This window comes from Oncorhynchus mykiss, chromosome 1, assembly GCF_013265735.2.
Source record: "Oncorhynchus mykiss isolate Arlee chromosome 1, USDA_OmykA_1.1, whole genome shotgun sequence".
In the NCBI taxonomy this organism is placed as follows: domain Eukaryota; kingdom Metazoa; phylum Chordata; class Actinopteri; order Salmoniformes; family Salmonidae; genus Oncorhynchus; species Oncorhynchus mykiss.
Window position 1 is genome coordinate 68,614,081 of NC_048565.1, and position 19,988 is coordinate 68,634,068.

Consider the following 19,988-nt stretch of genomic DNA (forward strand, 5'->3'; position numbering starts at 1 on the left):
TGTGGGAGGAGAAGAAAAGTGGCTAATTAAATTAACATTAATCAACATTGAACATTATCCACCCACTTGGACCAGGACAGGCATGCCATTTGTGTTGGCCCAGGCCGGCTCCCTGCATGTGAGCTTCTGTAGGAAGGCAGCACTTCAAACACGCTCCGAGCGAAAGACAGCCGACGTGAATAACCCCTAATAAAACAAAGCCCCCTCATGATAACTCTCCAAGTCCAACAAAGAGTAATGGCTTTCTAACAGAGACACAAAGGCCCCTAAAACCGGCAGCTGGCCTGATAAAAGCCAGACCGCTGGCCTGGAGGACCAGACGTAGAAACAGCCTTCAGGGGCACCACAACCATCGTCCAAGAAGAATATAGTCTTTAGGTGAACTGGGTTTTATCTCCATTTAAAAAGGAGATTGGAGAGAAAGGTGATCAATAAAAGTAGGATTCAACCTCCTAGAGGAGATTTGTCCAGCGGTCACAGGGCTGGAGGTGAAGGGGTACGGGACGTTCAACAGTCATTGTGTCTCATTCAGAAGCCTCACAGGATTCATGTGGGCCTATAACGATGTCAGAGTAATGGGATATATCATCTGTATCCCCTGACACCTCAGTGGAGAAATGTGTATATCTCTGAAGCCTAAATAAGTAATTTTTGAGTGATCCTTTTGGAGGGGAGATATTTATGGTTAGCCTTTTATGCAACAATTGATGCTTTCTGTGGTCTGACTGTTTTATTTGTGGTTCTTTTATACTGTATATTTAGAGGTGCATTTAAGTGTTTCCAAAGAATTTGACTCTCGAAGAATTGGAATCACCATATGCATGAAATGCACAAGTCAACCGATTGTTTGCCTTTGCTCCTTTGTGCTTTATCTGGGTCAGTTTTACCTCTGATTGAGAACCCGAGAGTGGATTACAGCTGAAAAACCCATCTAGTTAAATACGGCCAGACATTCTTCCTGTCACTTAAAACAGGCAACCCACTGCTAGCCCATTACTCCCCCCACAAAAAACATCAGGCCACAACAGTGTTTTCCCAGTGGATTTAGTGCCTACACTTAGGGCACAAGGTAAACAACCTGCTATGAGGTTCACTTGGATAACAAATGGTGCTTAAGCAGAAATGACCGACGTGCACGTTTATGGTGATCACATTTGTAAGGCATTCAAAACGCATAAAGACAGTGTTTTTAGTCCTTTGGAAGTGCAGGAGTGTATGTCTACGATGCTTACCAAGTCTCCTTTCAAGCCGTTCTGCCCCTGTGTGTGCATAAAAGAGTGAATGCATGTGGTAAAAGAATCAAAACGATTTCTACAGCTCTGTCTCTTTGAATTTCTTGGGGAAACTGTTTTGAAATATAAATTACATTATTACCTCCGTCCTATAATAACAATAATGATACTAATAGAGATTTTATTACAATCATGACCCTAATCATTATGAACTTAATTATCCTCATCATCATCATAAGGTGATAGATTCTAGGCTCTTAAAGTACTTCAATTACTCAATTATTCAACATTTGTCAGAAATGGGGCGAAACTCACGGGCTTGCCGTCCAACCCAATCGGACCCTAGGAGCAAAAAAGAGGGGAAGACATTTCAACGCAGGTTATAAGCAGTCATAACGCACATGGCTGCACAGACCATGGCACTGACATGAACCTACTTAAGGAAGGGAAGAGAGGTATTTCCAGGTCAAGAAAAAAAAATGGAGAATAGAGCATGTTTTGTTTTCAAACTTGACACAAAATTTATAACAAGCACGTTAAAACGTAGAGAGCTTGGAACTACAAGGTTCTGCATTTTTGTCAAAATAGAGTTATTGACATAGCCTTGTTCTGTTCAATATTCTCTACCTATATAGTCCTCTAAATACCCCAATTCATGTTGATATGTTCAAAATAACACAACAGAACAATTGCTGACCCCATTCAAACCAATGAGGCTTTGGAACTTTAAAGCCAATTATATCAGAACCATCTTTTTGCAAATAGAACCTTATAGTCCTGAGCTCTCGAACATAAAGAGCAAGCTTTGTTATTGGACATGGTGCTATTCCTGATTAGGAGGCATAAAGGAGACAGTAGAACGGCTGCAGATTTGAATAAAACAAGACCAATAATCAAGGCACTTATGCACTTAACCAGCCAGGGAATCTCAGTTAAGCCAAAAGTAAAATCTCAAGTAATTTGGTCAACTTCGCGTTTACGCAGAATCTGCTCACAGGAGATTACCAGCCAGGAAACATCTTATTTCTAACGTTTTCACATTTGGGAGCTTCGACTACATAATAAAGCGCCACTTGCAAAATAGTAATCAAAACATTAAAACACAGATTATAAAGACTTAAAGACTGGGGAAGCTGCAAAGTCTTACCGGGAAGCCTGGGAAGCCTCTAGTTCCTGGCTGTCCCTAAAGTGAATCAGAAATAGATGTTGAGTTAGAGGGATTCTTTTTCTGCTGGAAGATTGAGGTGAAAATCTGGTGTAAGAGGGTCAGCGTGAGAGGGTGCCATTTTTCTCTTCCATAGTAATACATTTGGGCAGAGCTGTAATTGACCTTGACAGGGCGAGTGCTACCGCAGACTACCGGGAGAGCCTGCTGTGGGAGTTGTGGAGGGGAAACCAACTGACTCTCAAGACAAAAGGAAATAAGAGGGAGAAACCCAACACTGAAAAGGCTTAGAATAATGACAGAAACAAAGGATGGCGCTTTCTGATCGAATCAAGATCGACTGCGAATGAGGAAAAAGCCAAATAAACTGAATGAGTAAATGTCAATAATGATTCATGAAAATGCTTTGGTTGAAGACATTCTGCACTAGGTGTGGATATGCTACCCGGCCTGTGGGACTAGAGGAAGCCATTCAATATCCCAGGAAAAAGAGAGGGGGGCAGTAAAGACAAACTGGGAGAAATTTACAAAGAAGAGGTGAACTTTCGTAATGAAACAGGTTATATGTCTGAGACCAGACTAGTTGTTGGAGGCTATGCATGTTTTTCCTCCGAAAGGGATTGTCTGTTTTGAAAAGACAGTTAAGGACACGGCTTATGACATGCTTTGCACATGAACCTTACAGACAATGTAGAACACTGATAAAAAAAACTATTCACAATATGGGACCATTTTCTCTCAATCTTGTTGTTGTTTTGTGCTTGAACGTGCAAAAAGTGTTGAGCTGTATGTATGGTCAACTGACTTCATCATTGGTTTCTATTATTTATTTATTTATTTTACCTTTATTTAACTAGGCAAGTCAGTTAAGAACAAATTCTTATTTTCAATGACGGCCTAGGAACAGTGGGTTAACTGCCTGTTCAGGGGCAGAACGACAGATTTGTACCTTGTCAGCTCGGGGGTTTGAACTTACAACCTTCCGGTTACTAGTCCAACGCTCTAACCACTAGGTTATAGTTATATTTATTCATCCTGGTGCTTTTCATTGACTACAGCTCAGCCTTCAACACGTATTTGGTCCCATATTCCTTGCACACAATGACTACATCCAACTTGTGACTCTACACATTTGTTGGATGCTGTTTGTTTTGGTTGTGTTTCAGATTATTTTGTGCCCGATAGAAATGCATGGTAAATAATGTGTTGTGTCATTTTGGAGTCACTTTTATTGTAAATAATAATATAATATGTTTCTAAACACTTCTACCTTAATGTGGATGCCACCATGACTAAGGATAGTCCTGAATGAATAATGATGAGTCAGAAAGTTAGACACACAAATATCATTCCCATCAAAAAAGTATGTTATTGTAATGCTGAGAGGTTAGCATGTCTTTGAGTTATGATATATGTGCGTCTGTAAGTTTCTGATTCGTCATTATTCACAATTAATTCAGGACTATCCGTAATCATGGTGGCATCCACAGTAAACTAAAATGGGGAGACAATGTACAAAAAGCACTGTAATTTGTAAACGACGCACCCGATATGGATGGAAATACCCTCAAATTAAAGCTGACAGTTTGCATTTTAACCTTATCGTCATTGCATCATTCCCAATAAAAAGTGCTGGAGTACAGAGCCAAAACGAATACAAATATGTCACTGTTCCAATACTTTGTAGCTCACTGTACATGTTGTATTCTCGACATATCCTACTCATCCTACATATCTACTGCTGTACATACCTTTTTCTTATTTATTGTCTATACACACACCACATATTTATATTCCAGACATTGCTCGTTCTGGTATTTCTTAATTTTTTGTTCCTTCTTCATTTTTTTCTTCGTTTTTACTTTCTTGGGATTATTTGTGTTTCAGTATTGTACTGTTAGACATTTCCTGCACTATTGGAGCTAGAAATGCAAGCTTTTTGCTGCGCCTTCAACATCTGCTAATCTGTGTACGCGGCAAATAAACTTTGATTGTATTTGATTTAGTAAGGATACAACTACTGAGATTACACATTTGATTCAACTTTGAGGGATAATTCCACACGTGGACCACATAATTTAACATACATTTGTCATATTGAGTGGTCTACCATAGTGTATGTATTCCATAGAGAATTAATAGAGAATGAATCTGAAACAACTGAAAGGTTCCTTTCCCTTTGTTTCCCTGTGGTCAGGTTGCAGTAGAACAAGGTCTTATCTAGTCATCTGTGAAATGACAGTGTGCAGGACACGGGCAGATAACAGGCAGCCTGGCTACCCATTCCTCATCGCTCTGGCCAACTAATGTTTCTCCTCCCCGATGAGTCTGTATTTGCGTCCCTCCCCGACGATTTCTAGAATGCGAACACATTCTGACCGTTCTGATTGGTCCCAGAAACCAATGGGTTGGGCCAGAACCGGCCTACGTGACGATGTTATCAACTTTGATACTCCTATTGGTTACAGACGATCCAAATTGCGAATGAGTTTGTTTTGTACAACGCCGCTCATTTTGAAGTCACAAAAACAACTTCTAGGATGGCAGGGTGAGTCGTCATTCAAGATAAGAGGAACCACCTGGCCAACCTAAGCTGTAATTTCCACTCTTTTCTCTCCACCTCGCCACCAAATCCACTCCCTCTCCCTTTCCTAAGGTCAAGAGTGACTCTCTCATATCGACCTCACCTGCTGTGGGAAATCACCTTTTAAGTACCCTTGCTTGACTGGTTCTCTGTGTACTCCTTCACTCTCCTGCTGTGCTTTACTTCCTTTGTAGCCTGGTGTTCATTAGAAATGCCTTATTACCGGCCAGGGTAGTGGGCACACAGGTATGTAGCTAATTGTCAATTGGGAAAACAGATGTCTGGTCCTCCTGAGTAGCCAGTTTATTGGCTCTACAACAAGGTACTGTAACCCCGCAGTCCAAAAAACCAGGGCGGAACAAGAAAACCTCAAAATAAAACATGTCCAATTCTTCACAGCATAATCAAAAAGGAAAGTGCAAAACTGAGGTCCAACACAGTAACCCTTTTGTCTGTCTACTGATAAAAAAAGAAGAGAAATTGAGAAGAAAGGAGTTGAATCAGGATAAAGTCTTATTTTATCTCACGAACATAAATTATTTAATACAACAGGGACCTTTGGGTTCTGGTGTCTGGAATACTTTATTAAGAGGTATAGGAATGTTTTCACTTCTCATGCTGAGGAAACACGGACTGATCCAGATTACAGCCAAATCGAAGCTCTGGTTTCCTCAGAAAATGCCAAAGTACTCTCAAACAACCTGTAATTATCAGTCTTCAATCTCCATTAGCTCGGTGGTGGACAAGCTCAAGAACTTGTTCTGGAAAGTCCTGACAGGCAAACGTAGAATCTCTGGTATTTGTGCTACAGTATCTGGTCATGAGTATGGGGTTCACAATATATACTCTTCATGTTGACAAATTCATGACATTACTATCATGCCTGGCTTATTCAGAGTGAAAGGTCATGAGTCATTGAACTGAAGACTTAAAGCGGAAGTGAACAGTACAGGTCATGCACAGTATTATTAGTTGTAGGAAGAAGTGATGACACTTACAGGAGATCCTCGTGGCCCAATGATGGACAGGCCTGGCTCCCCTGGCGCTCCCTATGGACAGACAGACAGACAGTGAGAAGACGCACCAACAGTGGAACAAAATAATACCTCTCTCAAAGTGTTAGTCAGCTCACCAGATGTTCTCCTTAGTAATTATGTATATAATATGTACAACACTCAAATGAATACAATGGTCAATTATTTTTAAAATACCATCTGTAACACATATAGCAAGTCTAGTTCCTACGCACATTTAATCTTTCCCACATTTTAAGCAAACAAGCCTAAGAGCAAAAGTGTTCTTATTTCTATACATTTCCAGCAAAGTCAAAAGTTCTCATTTCAGAGCCATACTTTAAACCTTGACAGCGGTGCTCAGAAGGTCAGCAGCACTGCTGTAAAAACAGGGGAAAACCCTCTGGGCTCCTTTGGCACAAAGTGGGTGATTTGCACAGTGTCAGCCCCATCCATACAGACCTACGGACCCTTCCAGCAAAATCTCAGAACCCATTGGGGCCAGACAGGGCCTGCTCGGGTTTCCAGCACTTTCCTTAATTAGCATTCTCCCCAGAAACCTTATCACTGGGACATCTTTGATAGCCCAACCAGCCATCATAAAACGCAGGTGATTTTAATGTTCCTCAACAAATGCCTACTGGGGAGGGGAGGAATTTGTTTTCACACTCAGGTTAGGTGGGTTTGTCACCTCTCAGTGGTACTGGAGAAGATGGACTGATGGTGCCTGTGCCTCACAGTGGCCAAAAGGCAAACCATTAAGAAAAATGGTTTGCTACAGTGCAGAGGTCTACAGTTACTCCCATCGTACTGAGATTCACCAAACTGGACAAATGAAGATCTACATACAGTGCATTCGGAAAGTATTTAGACCCCTTGACATTTTCCACATTTTGTTACATTACAGCATTATTATGTATGAAATACACTGCTCAAAAAAATAAAGGGAACACTTAAACAACACAATGTAACTCCAAGTCAATCACACTTCTGTGAAATCAAACTGTCCACTTAGGAAGCAACACTGATTGACAATAAATTTCACATGCTGTTGTGCAAATGGAATAGACAACAAGTGGAAATTATAGGCAATTAGCAAGACACCCCCAATAAAGGAGTGGTTCTGCAGGTGGTGACCACAGACCACTTCTCAGTTGCTATGCTTCCTGGCTGATGTTTTGGTCACTTTTGAATGCTGGCGGTGCTTTCACTCTAGTGGTAGCATGAGACGGAGTCTACAACCCACACAAGTGGCTCAGGTAGTGCAGCTCATCCAGGATGGCACATCAATGCAAGCTGTGGCAAGAAGGTTTGCTGTGTCTATCAGCGTAGTGTCCAGAGCATGAAGGCGCTACCAGGAGACAGGCCAGTACATCAGGAGACGTGGAGGAGGCCGTAGAAGGGCAACAACCCAGCAGCAGGACCGCTACCTCCGCCTTTGTGCAAGGACGAGCACTGCCAGAGCCCTGCAAAATGACCTCCAGCAGGCCACAAATGTGCATGTGTCTGCTCAAACGGTCAGAAACAGACTCCATGAGGGTGGTATGAGGGCCCGACATCCACAGGTGGAGGTTGTGCTTACAGCCCAACACCGTGCAGGACGTTTGGCATTTGCCAGAGAACACCAAGATTGGCAAATTCGCCACTGGCGCCCTGTGCTCTTCACAGATGAAAGCAGGTTCACACTGAGCACATGTGACAGACGTAACAGAGTCTGGAGACGCCAGTGGAGAACGTACTGCTGTCTGCAACATCCTCCAGCATGACCGGTTTGGCAGTGGGTCAGTCATGGTGTGGGGTGGAATTTCTTTGGGGGGGCCGCACAGCCCTCCATGTGCTCGCCACAGGTAGCCTGACTGCCATTAGGTACCGAGATGAGATTCTCAGACCCCTTGTGAGACCATATGCTGGTGCGGTTGGCCCTGGGTTCCTCCTAATGCAAGACAATGCTAGACCTCATGTGGCTCAGCAGTTCCTGCAAGAGGAAGGTATTGATGCTATGGACTGGCCCGCCCGTACCCCAGACCTGAATCCAATTGAGCACATCTGGGACATCATGTCTCGCTCCATCCACCAATGTCACGTTGCACCACAGACTGTCCAGGAGATGGCGGATGCTTTAGTCCAGGTCTGGGAGGAGATCCCTCAGGAGACCATCCACCACCTCATCAGGAGCATGCCCAGGCATTGTGGGGAGGTCATACAGGCACGTGGAGGCCACACACACTACTGAGCCTCATTTTGACTTGTTTTAAGGACATTACATCAAAGTTGGATCAGCCTGTAGTGTGGTTTTCCACTATAATTTTGAGTGTGACTCCAAATCCAGACCTCCATGGGTTGATAAATTTGATTTCCATTGATAATTTTTGTGTGATTTTGTTGTCAGCACATTCAAATATGTAAAGAAAAAGGTATTTAATAAGAATATTTAATTCATTCAGATCTAGGATGAGTTATTTTAGTGTTCCCTTTATTTTTACCCAAACATTTCTGCAGCATTGAAGGTCCCCATGAACACAGTGGCCTCCATCATTCTTAAATGGAAGAAGTTTGGAACCACCAAGACTCTTATTAGAACTGGTCTCCCGGACAAAATGAGCAATCGGGGGGAGAAGGGCCTTGGTCAAGGAGGTGAGCTTCAGTTTTCCTCTGTGGAGATGAGGGAACCTTCCAGAACGACAACCATCTCTGCAGCACTCCACCAATCAGGCCTTTATGGTAGAGTGGCCAGACGGATGCCACTCCTCAGTAAAAGACACATGACATCCCACTTGGAGTTTGCCAAATGGCACTTAAAAGGACTCTCAGATCATGAGAAAAAAATATTCTCTGGTCTGATGAAACCAGGATTGAACTCTTTGGCCTGAATGCCAAGCATCACGTCTGGAGGAAACCTGGCACTATCCCTACGGTGAAGCATGGTGGTGGCAGCATCATGCTGTGGGGAGGTTTTTCAGCTGCAGGGCCAGAGCGCACAGGACCTCAGACTGGGGGCAAAGGTTCACCTTCCAACAGGACAACGACCCTAAGCACACAGCCAAGACAACGCAGGAGTGGCTTCAGGACAAGTCTCAATGTCCTTGTGGCCCAGCCAGAGCCTGGACTTGAACCCGATCAAACATCTCTGGAGAGACCTGAAAATAGCTGTGCAGCGACGCTCCAAATCCAACCTGACAGAGCTTGAGAGGATTTACAGAGAATGGGAGAAACTCCCCAAATTCATGTGTGCCAAGCTTATAGCGTCATAGCCAAGAACACTAGAGGGTGTAATCGCTGCCAAAGGTGCTTCAACAAAGTACTGAGTAAAGGGTCTGAATACTTATGTAAAAGGAATATTTCAGTTGTTTATTTTTCCAAATTTGCTAACATTTCTAAACACCTGCTTTTGCTTTGTCATTATGGGGTATTGTGTGTTGATTGATGAGGGGAAAACACATTTAATCCTTTTTAGAATAAGGCTGTAACGTAACAAAATGTATGCCCTTCTAGAGCGGTCAGATTACTGGTGTTGGAAAGGGTCAAACTCAAGAGCCCCAAAATCACGACTAAGACCAGAAACCACCCAAAAAAATACATACATTTACAGCCAAGGCCTATGAAACACCAAGGACAGAGACTGCCTTTGAGATTTAATTTCCTCCCATATGAAATTCTCCCATACCCATAAAGTCAGCCGCAAGTGGCCAAGTGGTTCTCTCTCTACTTACCCAATTCACCATTGTTTTCCTTTTCTCTGGTATATCTGCCAGTCACTTGCCTCATACATTACGACCCACCACCAAACCCACAGAACTCGTTTGTTTTAAAGTTTTAAGAGAAGAATATAAAAGCTGCCCAGCCGGAGCTGGACTTTGCCAGTTCCCCTTGTGTTGGCTCTGTCTGTTCTGGAGAGGATGTTTTCATATTTAATGAAGATCTTCATCCAAGCCTCCCTGTCTAACCCCTGTGTTTCCTCATCCTCTCTCCTGGCACCCAGAGCTAACCACACACAGAGGGAAATGGGCCACAATATTACACTCCTAAAACAATCGGTGCAGAGAAATATGAGGAAAGCCATTGGATTGTTTTGGACCCAGATCTGTTGAGACCTCCCAAAGCCAGTGCCGTTGTCTGGTTCTCCGTTTAACGTCTTGGTGGTCACATTAGTCTACCCATAACTCCTGAGGCTCTCCGCCGGCAGGCAGACTGGCTGAGCCATATTGGAGTTGTTTGGCTAGCTTGCTACTCTCTACAGCACGACAGTTAAGAATGCGACGCATGTTTCTCCTCTAGTCACACATTCAGCTCTGCACATCACAAATCACCTCAGGTTTGATGAAAGTGAATCCACAAGTGGTTGCTTTGTGGATAAATCTGATCTCTTTTGCAAATGTGGCCATTTAGTGGACTGGAAACGTCTGCATGGTCAGATTACTACTGGCCATTCGAGGGAGTGAACACATATTGAGATCTTTGAGATGGAAATAAGATCACATGGTGATGCAATGCACCACCACCAACGCAGATTTGTCATCATTGTATATAATTCCAAGTCGTAGGGTTCTGAAACCTATAGTGGAATCTGCTGATACCATGATCTCCATAAAAGTCATAAAAGTTCTAGAGGGAGCCTTAAGTTAGAACTCTGAGACTCTTATGTGACAATTCTTTGCTATTCTGTTTCATTGAAAGAAAAAAGCACAGGTAATCCAACCAGGGTGGGAAATGCTTTTCAGAATGTGACCCAAACACCCTTTAAAAATACAGACCTAGGGCCCTTGAAATAAATCAACTATAACCTCCATACACTATTGTACAGTGAACAAGTGTGCGCTTTTAACCACCACCAGCACCACCACCCACTAAGTCTGCTGAAGCCTCTCTCCCTGCCTTGTCTCCTGCAGGCTTTGGAGGGTGGCTGTTCCTACTGACGTCCCTATAGACTTACCTTCTCCCCTGCGTATCCTTTTAACCCCTGGTCAGTCACAGCCGACACAGTCGCATGCAAAGTGTGAAGGAGGAGAGAGACACAGAGAGAGAGGAACCGGGGTTAGACAGGCACAGAGAGACACAGGGCATGCATCAGCCTCAGAAGTGGTCACAGGGAGAGGAAGGGAAGGGAATGGGGGGTGGGGAGAGGAGGCTGGGCTTGGCTGAAGTCTAGGGCCACGGGGAGCTGTCTGGTGTCGAGACGTACATTCTCACAGAAGTAGTAGTGAGTGAAGGGAGGGGAGAGGCAGTGAGCCTGGGAGCGAGGGATAGGCCAGAAAAAAGGACTTCCTTTGAGGAGGCGCTTGAGGACCAAAGTAGTTTAACTCCTCTACACTGTGTGAAATATTGCGTACTCTGCATGGGCCTCACAGTTGGAGCGACACTGTAGAACGCCCCAGGTTGGGGAAGGAGGGAGTGTTTTTAAAGCCAGAATTTCAAGCCCACAAACCGGAGTCGGATTTGTGAAAATTCACTTCCAGTACGATGACTGAGCAAAACAGAGAGAGCCGAGGTGCTGGTGTCTATCTAAATGTTGCGGTGGTAAAATTGCCTTGAAATATGGCCATATCCAAAATACACACATCTAAATAAATGAGAAAACGAAAAGTGTGCGTGCAACATGTCAGCGCAACCTGTTTTCCTCATCTTTAAAATAAACAATGTGTGCATGTAATGTCTCCAGGCAATTCCAAATCGGGTAAACAAGTATCATTTGATTTGAACATTTCCCTAAAGGCATTCAGAAAACTACAAAATACACATGGAATCACAAAAACACATGAATATATTCAGTATCAAGCCAAAAAAGAAACAGATTTGAAATATGGGGAAGTTGTGTTTCTAATATATATATATATTTTTAAATGTCTGATAAACAATTGGCCTAAAACAAAATCATTGTGTTCTAATAAATTAATGAATAAATTGAAAGCTACAAGTGTGAAAGAGGGTGGGAGGGGAGGGGCGAGTAATGGAATAGTGGATGATGTTTCTAAGACTTTTCAGTGATTTGGCATGCTTGTATGTAACTACTGTAACAAAATCAGCTCCATTAACACGATACAATGTTTGTTAAATGGCTTTATAAGCAGTCATAGGCGTTTATGACACAGCGCTTTAAAAGCAGGTCACTTCCACACACACTACAAGTGCAAATATTAGGTTATATGAGCAACTTATAAATGCCATTACTGTATACAAGAGCCTTGTTTGTGAAGTTGAATTGTCAGCATCATGCAAACATGCCAAGTTACAGTACAACTACTGTACATACAGTGCATTTGGAAAGTATTCTGACCCCTTCCCCTTTTACATATTTTGTTACCTTTAAGCTTTATCCTAAAATGGATAAAACACAAAAAAAATCCTCCTCAATATACACACAATACACCATAATGACAAAGCAAAAACAGGTTTCAGACATTTTTGGCATATTTATATATATTGTTAAACAGATATACCTTATTTACATATGTATTCAAACCCTTTGCTATGAGACCCGAAATTGAGCTTGAGCTCAAACCCTTTGCTATGAGACCCAAATTGTGCTCCGAGACAGGATTGTGTTGAGGCACAGATCTGGGGAAGGGTACCAAAAAAGTTCTGCAGCATTTAAGGTCCCCAAGAACACAGTGGCCTCCATCATTCTTAAATGGAATAAGTTTGAAACCACCAACCCTCTTCCTAGAGCTGGCCACCTGGCCAAACTGAGCAATCGGGGGAGAAGGGCCTTGGTCAGGGAGGTGAACAACAACGTCACGCTGACAGAGCTCCAAAGTTCCTCTGAGGAGATGGGAGGACAACCATTTCTACAGCACTCCACCAATCAGGCCTTTATGGTAGAGTGGTCAGACGGATGCCACTCCTCAGTAAAAGACACATGACATCCCACTTGGAGTTTGCCAAAAGGCACTTAAAGGACTCTCATATCATGAGAAAAAAAGATTCTCTGGTCTGATGAAACCAAGATTGAACTCTTTGGCCTGAATGCCAAGCGTCACGTCTGGAGGAAACCTGGCACTATCCCTACGGTGAAGCATGGTGGTGGCAGCATCATGCTGTGGGGAGGTTTTTCAGCTGCAGGGACTGGGAGACTAGTCAGGATTGAGGCAAAGATGAATGGAGCAAAGTACAGAGAGATCCTTGAATCAAAACCTGTTCCAGAGTGCTCAGGACCTCAGACTGGGGCAAAAGCCAAAACAGTGCAGGAGTGGCTTCGGGACAAGTCTCTGAATGTCCCCGAGTGGCCCAGCCAGAGCCCGGACTCAAGGCTGTAATAGCTGCCAAATGTGCTTCAACAAAGTACTGAGTAAAGGGTCTAAATACTTATGTAAATGTGAAATTTCAGTTTTGCAAAAAATTCAAAAAACCTGTTTTTCCTTTGTCATTATGGGGTATTGTGTGTAGATTGAGATGAGGGTAAAAAAATATTTTATACATTTTAGAATAAGGCTGTAACGTAACAACGTATGGAAAAGTCAAGGGGTCTGAATACTTTCTGAATGCATTGCATCTTTAGCTATGTCAAACTATACCAAACCCATTCCTCATATATCAGTTTTCATCATTTATGAAGGGGCACCAAGGGTTGCATTCTGCAATGGGCCGTACTAAACTTCACAAAAATTCCGTATGCATATATTAAACAATATATTAATTAACAAAGAATGTCAGAAAAAAAATATCTGAAAAATCTTTATCTGGTCATAACCTAAACATTGGTGCCATTTCTCTTTAAAACGTTGAAGACATGCTACTCAAGTGATTACTCAAGTGTCCTCTATTTGGTCAAAGTCCCTTTGTTTCTACACACTACTCGGTTGCACATTCTCATGTCACTCACCAATCTTCCAGGAATTCCCATTGTTCCTTTGTCACCCTAATAAGCAACGCAAAGTCAAGAAGAAAGGGGTAAACAATTACGAGATGCTCCAGCACTACTACAATCACAGCCAACAGCTTAACTTATAGTGAGCTTTCATTCTGTCATGCCATCAAAATGTAATATTATGCTGTTTCAGCAAACACAGATTACAGTATGTATTTGTGTCTAAATTGATGGCAGACGGTCGGGCTCTGTAGGTCAAGTCTGATAAAGTCAAGCCACTGTGTAGCTTTGGAACTAGGGAACTATTCCTAAACATTAATGGTAGGATGAGCAATTTTGATGCAGCCATGCCCAGAACTGTAGGTTCCCTCAAGGCCCATGGCTAGCTACAGTATGCCAGGCCTTGAAAGAAGTCAGTGCAGCAGAGAACTAATGGTGGTCAGAGAACAAGCCTCATCAGGGATGATTTGAAACAAATCAAAAAGGTAAACATTATGTCATAACTACCTAATATACTGTATTAGTTTCACTTAATACTTACACATCAGATACTTGTCAGAGATTAGATTTGCCAGGTGGCCACAACTAACAGTGACATTCCCTATGTGACAGCTATAGAACTCTCTAGTTCCTCATGTATAACTAAATAAATTGCTGGAACATATTGCCCCGTTTTCTTATTTCGCCCATAGAGGGTTACAAGACATTTGGGTGGAAGTCATAAATACTGTATCATGTCCAATTTGGGACACATAGGGTTTAACAGCTATTTGTTTTGTTTGCAACACTGTAAACATCACCAGTGGACGTGACAGTCCACAATGACCTTCCACTCCCCAGGTCATGCCCTTGTCCATTTGCCATTGCATAACCTTTGTTCACACTCTTCTAAATGACCGTAAACTCTGGACGCGCTGAAATGATTTATTATGCAAAAGGTGTTCATTCCTAAAGCCTCTTAGTAGGAGCAACTCGCCCTCTCACTCCCATGACAGGCATCCTGGAGTAGGCTGGCGATGACAGCTTTTTGACGACTCACTCCGATGACGTGTTACGGAAACAAGTTCCAGGTTGGGGCCAGCCCCATAAGTCATCACAACGCACAGCAACGCAACATGTGCTGGATACCTGAGTCTGTGAGGGGTGTTGAGTGGAGAGGCCTGGGTTGAACTTCCACTCTTGCTACACCGCCCCCCCCCCCCCCCCCCCCCCCCCCCAATATAGTATGGACCTAATTAATAACCTAACATGGGTGTACATCAATATCAAGCTGACTATCTTTCAGTGTATCTGAATATCAAGCTGACTATCTTCCACTCCTTAAAAAGGTGATGGCTATTTTGAGGAAATAAAGAGAGTTGCCTAATTACACAAAAACAAACAGCTATAGCTCGCTGTGATTAAAAACAATGATCTCCATATGGGAGCATTGCTATCAGGTCTCTGGAGATATGCTGGTTTAAGGCAGTGCTCTATATGCCCTGTCCAAGGTCCTGATTCAAGACAAGGCCGTGCAATATCATAACTGCTCAAAATTCCCCCAGATTGAGTATAATGCCTTTATAAGGAGCAGAACGAGCAAAAGTGAGACAAACCATTTCCTATGGTCACTTAACGGTGCTTTCCCTCAAACTGTTGATTTCCGAGCATCAGATGAACAGCCGGCTCTCTAACCTCTATCGCGCACAGGGCCAAGTCTGTTATTGTGCTAGGCAGCATTCCGAGAAATCTCAGACAGCAATCTGAACGCTCCCCACTCTATTACTCAATGTGTGTTCCTTCTATTGTTGAAGTCTTTTGCCCTAAAAAAAAAAGATAAGAGTTGAAGCGACCACTTTCTCTCCACACACCATCCCCTCTCTCTCCCTCTGCAGCGCCTGTCACTCCCAGTTTGGGAGATAGAGTTGCTGGGGCTGCGGCAGTCTCAAATTCAGTGGTCTCTGACCACACTGCTGACCCCCCCCTCCGAACACACTCATACACACATCTCCCCTACACCCACCCACACAGTACAGTCAGGATTCAGGACAGGAGGATTTACACAGGGCCTCAGTGGTGCAGTGTGGAGGCCTCTCAGGTGTATTAAAGGAAAAGTCCACCCAAAACTATCTTTTGGTATTTGTTTCATTAGTCCACGCAGCAGCAGATGAAGCAAAATGCATCATACGGGGATGATTTCTGTATTTTGAAAGTCATATATCTTGAAAACTTGATTGCTGACAAGCAAAACATTTTGGGACTATATCAACAATGGACTAATGAAACAAATACCAAAAGATAGTTTTTGGGTGGACTTTTCCTTTAGCAGGAGTAATGAGACTCAGCTGGACTATAGCCTAGGGACCAGCACACTCTCACTCTCCAGACTGACCGCAGTCATAACGGCTCCCCTCGCCACCGCTAGCACGGCTTCTGCTTCAACACGCACACAACTCAGACCCCTGCATTACTTTAGATGAGGCGTGACTGAAGGAGGATGTATAGGGTTTCAAAGTGTTATGAGAGTAAACACGCATCTTAATGTGATAATTATGTGACGATATTGTGAAATGTGCTAATAGATCAGGCTCGAAGTAGGAAAAAAAAGTGTAGTGTCATTGTGACAGGACTGTACGGAGCTCACGTCCTTTGATTAATCACAAAAGGAAAAAGAGTTCATACATCACACAAGGTGGTTTTGCGCTTTTGTTCAAAGCTCAAATCTGACATACAACACTCTATGGAAAAAGGGGAGAAATGACTGATTCGAATGCAGACAAGTTCCCTCTCCAAAACCACATCCTTCCCAAGAAGAGGAGAGAGCACTTCTGATATAATTACCAGTTCTTTGACAGCATCATCAATCAAAAAAACTGGAAGGGATCACATCTGAACTTTGACAAAACCTGTCAGCTAATCTCCCTTGAAAAGCTCGCCCTGTGAGCCGTCTATTCAACTTCAGACTGTTTTATGGGCCTGTTTCACCAGTGAGCCCGAAAGGACTGAGGAGGGTTCACAGGTTTGAGCTGGTAGCTGGGTCAAAGGTCAGATCTAAGATGGCCTCCTGTTGCCATTCTATGATGGAGACCATGTGTATTTGGCTGGTTGGGAGTTAGTCATGTTAGAGCTGGGTAACCAGGAAACTGACAGAGACACAGTAAGCAAAGAGCTAGGCAAAAGAGGGTCTGAGGTGATACCAAAACTACAGTACGTATGTCTGGGATGCTCTGTGGAAGTCTCTCATTTTTATACAATTGGGTTTCTAATGGGCTGCTCATGAAAAGGGGCATAACCTTTTCAATGCAAATTATATGTCCAATCTAAATGTAGTAAAAGTAAAGACAACTGCAAATCTTATTGAATGCATTGTATGTCTACAAAGGTATTCAAACTCACACAAAGGAGTGTATAAACTGTGCATATAATGCACTCAGTCCCTCTGTTGAGCAGATATCTCCGAGGTATCTTAGCTGAGAAGTTGTCAATCCCAGTAAATACAGATTCATTCATTTGAAGTCATCAAACTCCTGGGTTGATTGTCCTCCGTGTGTGTGTTTCCAATGAACATTCATTGAATTGGGATATTACCCTGGGACAAAAACAACTTCTCAGTAGAGCGATCAGAGAGATCTCAAAACACACAGACAGAACGAAAGACAGACAGTTAAAAGACAGTTACCGGAAAGCCTGATCGTCCGGGTGGACCCTGAAAAGGGGTGAGAGAAATGGATACAAAATAGAAAGTGAACTTGACATTATTACAGAAAAAGTTCACATCACACTGATCCAGGCCAGAATAAAATGGTCAAAAAAGACAATTGTTTTTGGATAGTTTTCTACAGTATTATGTCATTATTTAACTTTCTCATTGCAGAGTATTTGATCTAATTTAAAAAATGCATTTAAAAAATGTGTTTCTCAGTGCTCATTGTATTTTGGCAGGGTCAGTTATAACAAGCAACCATAAAAGAAAACAAAAAAACACACCATTCCACAACAAAAGAAGAAACAAATCAAACAATACATCATTTCATTTCATTTGATAGACCTAATTGATTTGAACCTGTTTAACTCTGAGCAGTTGTTTTGTTCAAAGCTACGTCCTTTTCGAACAGTAATTGGGGACATATTTTATGTCAAAGCTAGATTTTTCAATCTCTTATGCCCCAACATTTAACAATTGAGACTGCTATATCTCAGGCGCTGTATGAGTCACATTGTGTCGGACACCGTTTATCAGAATCCCACATTTCTTTCTAACAGTACTAAGCATGTGTTTGTAGGACTTTTTTTGAATCGAATTGTACTTTATGAGGGTAGTATACAATATTATGCATCATTTAAAAAATGCCACCAGAGGGCGTCAGAGTTGAACAGGTTAAAGAGCTGATAACATGCTTATTTAAGTTGAGGATGAATCATAAACCATAGCAGTTGAAGTTTAAGGTATTCATTATCTATAATATACTGTAGATTCTCATCAACATTAAAGAACATACCATGAATTCAATGCATTTCAATCAGCATGTAAAAGCATGCAAAGACAGGTCTTGTAAGAAGGCATGCCATGGATTCCTCTATGCAAGTTCTTTATTCATCTGGTGGCTAAGTTGAATGGAAAACAAATGTTCCCCTTAGGCTTAGCATCTTGAATAACCAACAAAGACATAAGGATGTCCGATACGGTGTTCAATATTGCCAAAGGAACATTTCCTCCAATATTGTGTGTTTTGTTTTCAGTGAGCTACGGAAACATAAATCAAGAGCCCTTATGTCTGTGTTGTTTCAGCAAAGGACACAGCACTAATTACTGGTCGGACGGAACAGGAACCCTTGACATTTCCCAAAGCCACTGGCCATTGTTTGTCCACAGAGGAGTATGTTATCTCTATGGAGGGGTTCTTGGGCTTACAGACTGACATGTTGACTCTATTCTTCCCTGAAAAGCCAACAAGAGTCATGATTGTGTCTGCTTCCTATACTGAGTGTGTGGGCCACTATTGGCCAACAGTTCCAGACAGGAAGTCATTGCATCAACAATCCATTCGAAAATCCTAAAGGGAAGATATGCTACCACACTCCCCATCTCCTCTCAGAATGTTATTTAATCTTCTTTAGTTAAGCAACATTTTATTGATCTGGGGAGTGAATCAAGTGGCTGCTGTTTGAAAGCCTAATGATTGGTGCTTCTGTGGAGCACCTTGCATGGTCCTGGAGGTCTGGGGCAGAGCTGAGGTGAGGTGCAGGGCCAGGTACTGAGTGAGAACACACTGCACATGGGTGTCTGTCTGCTTGCCTGCTACAGGGCCTCTAGGGGCCGTCTGCAGGGGTCAGGGGTGCCCTACCTCCGGAAGAAACCCCTCATTGGAATTAAGCAGTAACCTGGCACATGTGGCTCCCATTTGGGCCGGGTGCTAGTGGACGAATGAGAGGGCCTCCGCTAGGGGCTTCCGTGGCCCCTGGGGCCTCTCTGTAACCTTAGTGGTGAGGGTTGAGGTGTGGGAGAGAGGTTTGGACTTCATTACTTCCCTCAGACACTGGCAGCAGCAGGATTTACTGTCGATCTGAAGCTGATTGTTATCTACCCATAAGGCTGCCAGAAAAGGCTAAAAAAACGGGTCTGAAAAAACAGGCCTGTTAGCAATTAAATTTTAACAATATGTTATTCTCAGAGAAATGTACACTTTATAGTGGTCAACTGTGTGTGTTGAGCAATGCTGAACCTGAATCTGAGCTTGAGAACGGTGGAGCTTGATGGAGAGCGTTTAAACTGTTTAGTTTCATTTAAGTCTAAAGGTGTTTCTCATCAACTCTGAGTGTTTTAAACACACACGGCCACAGGGAGGGCAGGAGGCCAAGCCCCTGTGATGTGACCTATGAAAAATTATAGACTATTATGTTTTTAAAAGGACCAAAGCCCTCGGTTTCGGGGAACAGGAAAGCACCAATTTCATGTCGTTGTACAGTTGCAATCACATGGGTAATTGTGTTAGCATAACATCCCAATTTAAATAGAGGCAGAGATTATTTATACAAATCGTCTGTCCTCAACTCCTCACTCAATAGTCAAAGGCCACAATATGGATGAGCGTGTTAAGAAAAGCTGAGGCAATTAATCAAACACAGAGGACATTTCTTAAAATACCCTTTTCATATCTAAGTAGTGATATAAAACTTAACTTGATAAAAAAATTCACAGTGCTATTCCTTATGT

General features: G+C 42.8%; 1 protein-coding gene across 27 annotated transcripts in view; it reads right to left on the minus strand.

Annotated features, from left to right (window-relative positions):
* LOC110527951 (collagen alpha-1(XIII) chain) overlaps window positions 1-19,988 on the minus strand; it is a 114,965-nt gene that overhangs the window by 38,702 nt on the left and 56,275 nt on the right. For 17 of the 27 annotated variants that reach the window (XM_021609677.2, XM_021609614.2, XM_021609630.2 and 14 more), the window contains 7 exons: window positions 17,454-17,480; window positions 13,811-13,846; window positions 10,925-10,951; window positions 5,980-6,030; window positions 2,380-2,415; window positions 1,548-1,574; window positions 1,233-1,259 (listed from right to left, as the gene is read on the minus strand). In XM_021609677.2, the coding sequence (XP_021465352.2) occupies window positions 1,233-1,259; window positions 1,548-1,574; window positions 2,380-2,415; window positions 5,980-6,030; window positions 10,925-10,951; window positions 13,811-13,846; window positions 17,454-17,480 (231 nt within the window). The remainder of the gene's footprint in view (window positions 1-1,232; window positions 1,260-1,547; window positions 1,575-2,379; window positions 2,416-5,979; window positions 6,031-10,924; window positions 10,952-13,810; window positions 13,847-17,453; window positions 17,481-19,988) is intronic. The other 10 variants (XM_036983723.1, XM_036983783.1, XM_021609667.2 and 7 more) reach the window with 5 other exon arrangements.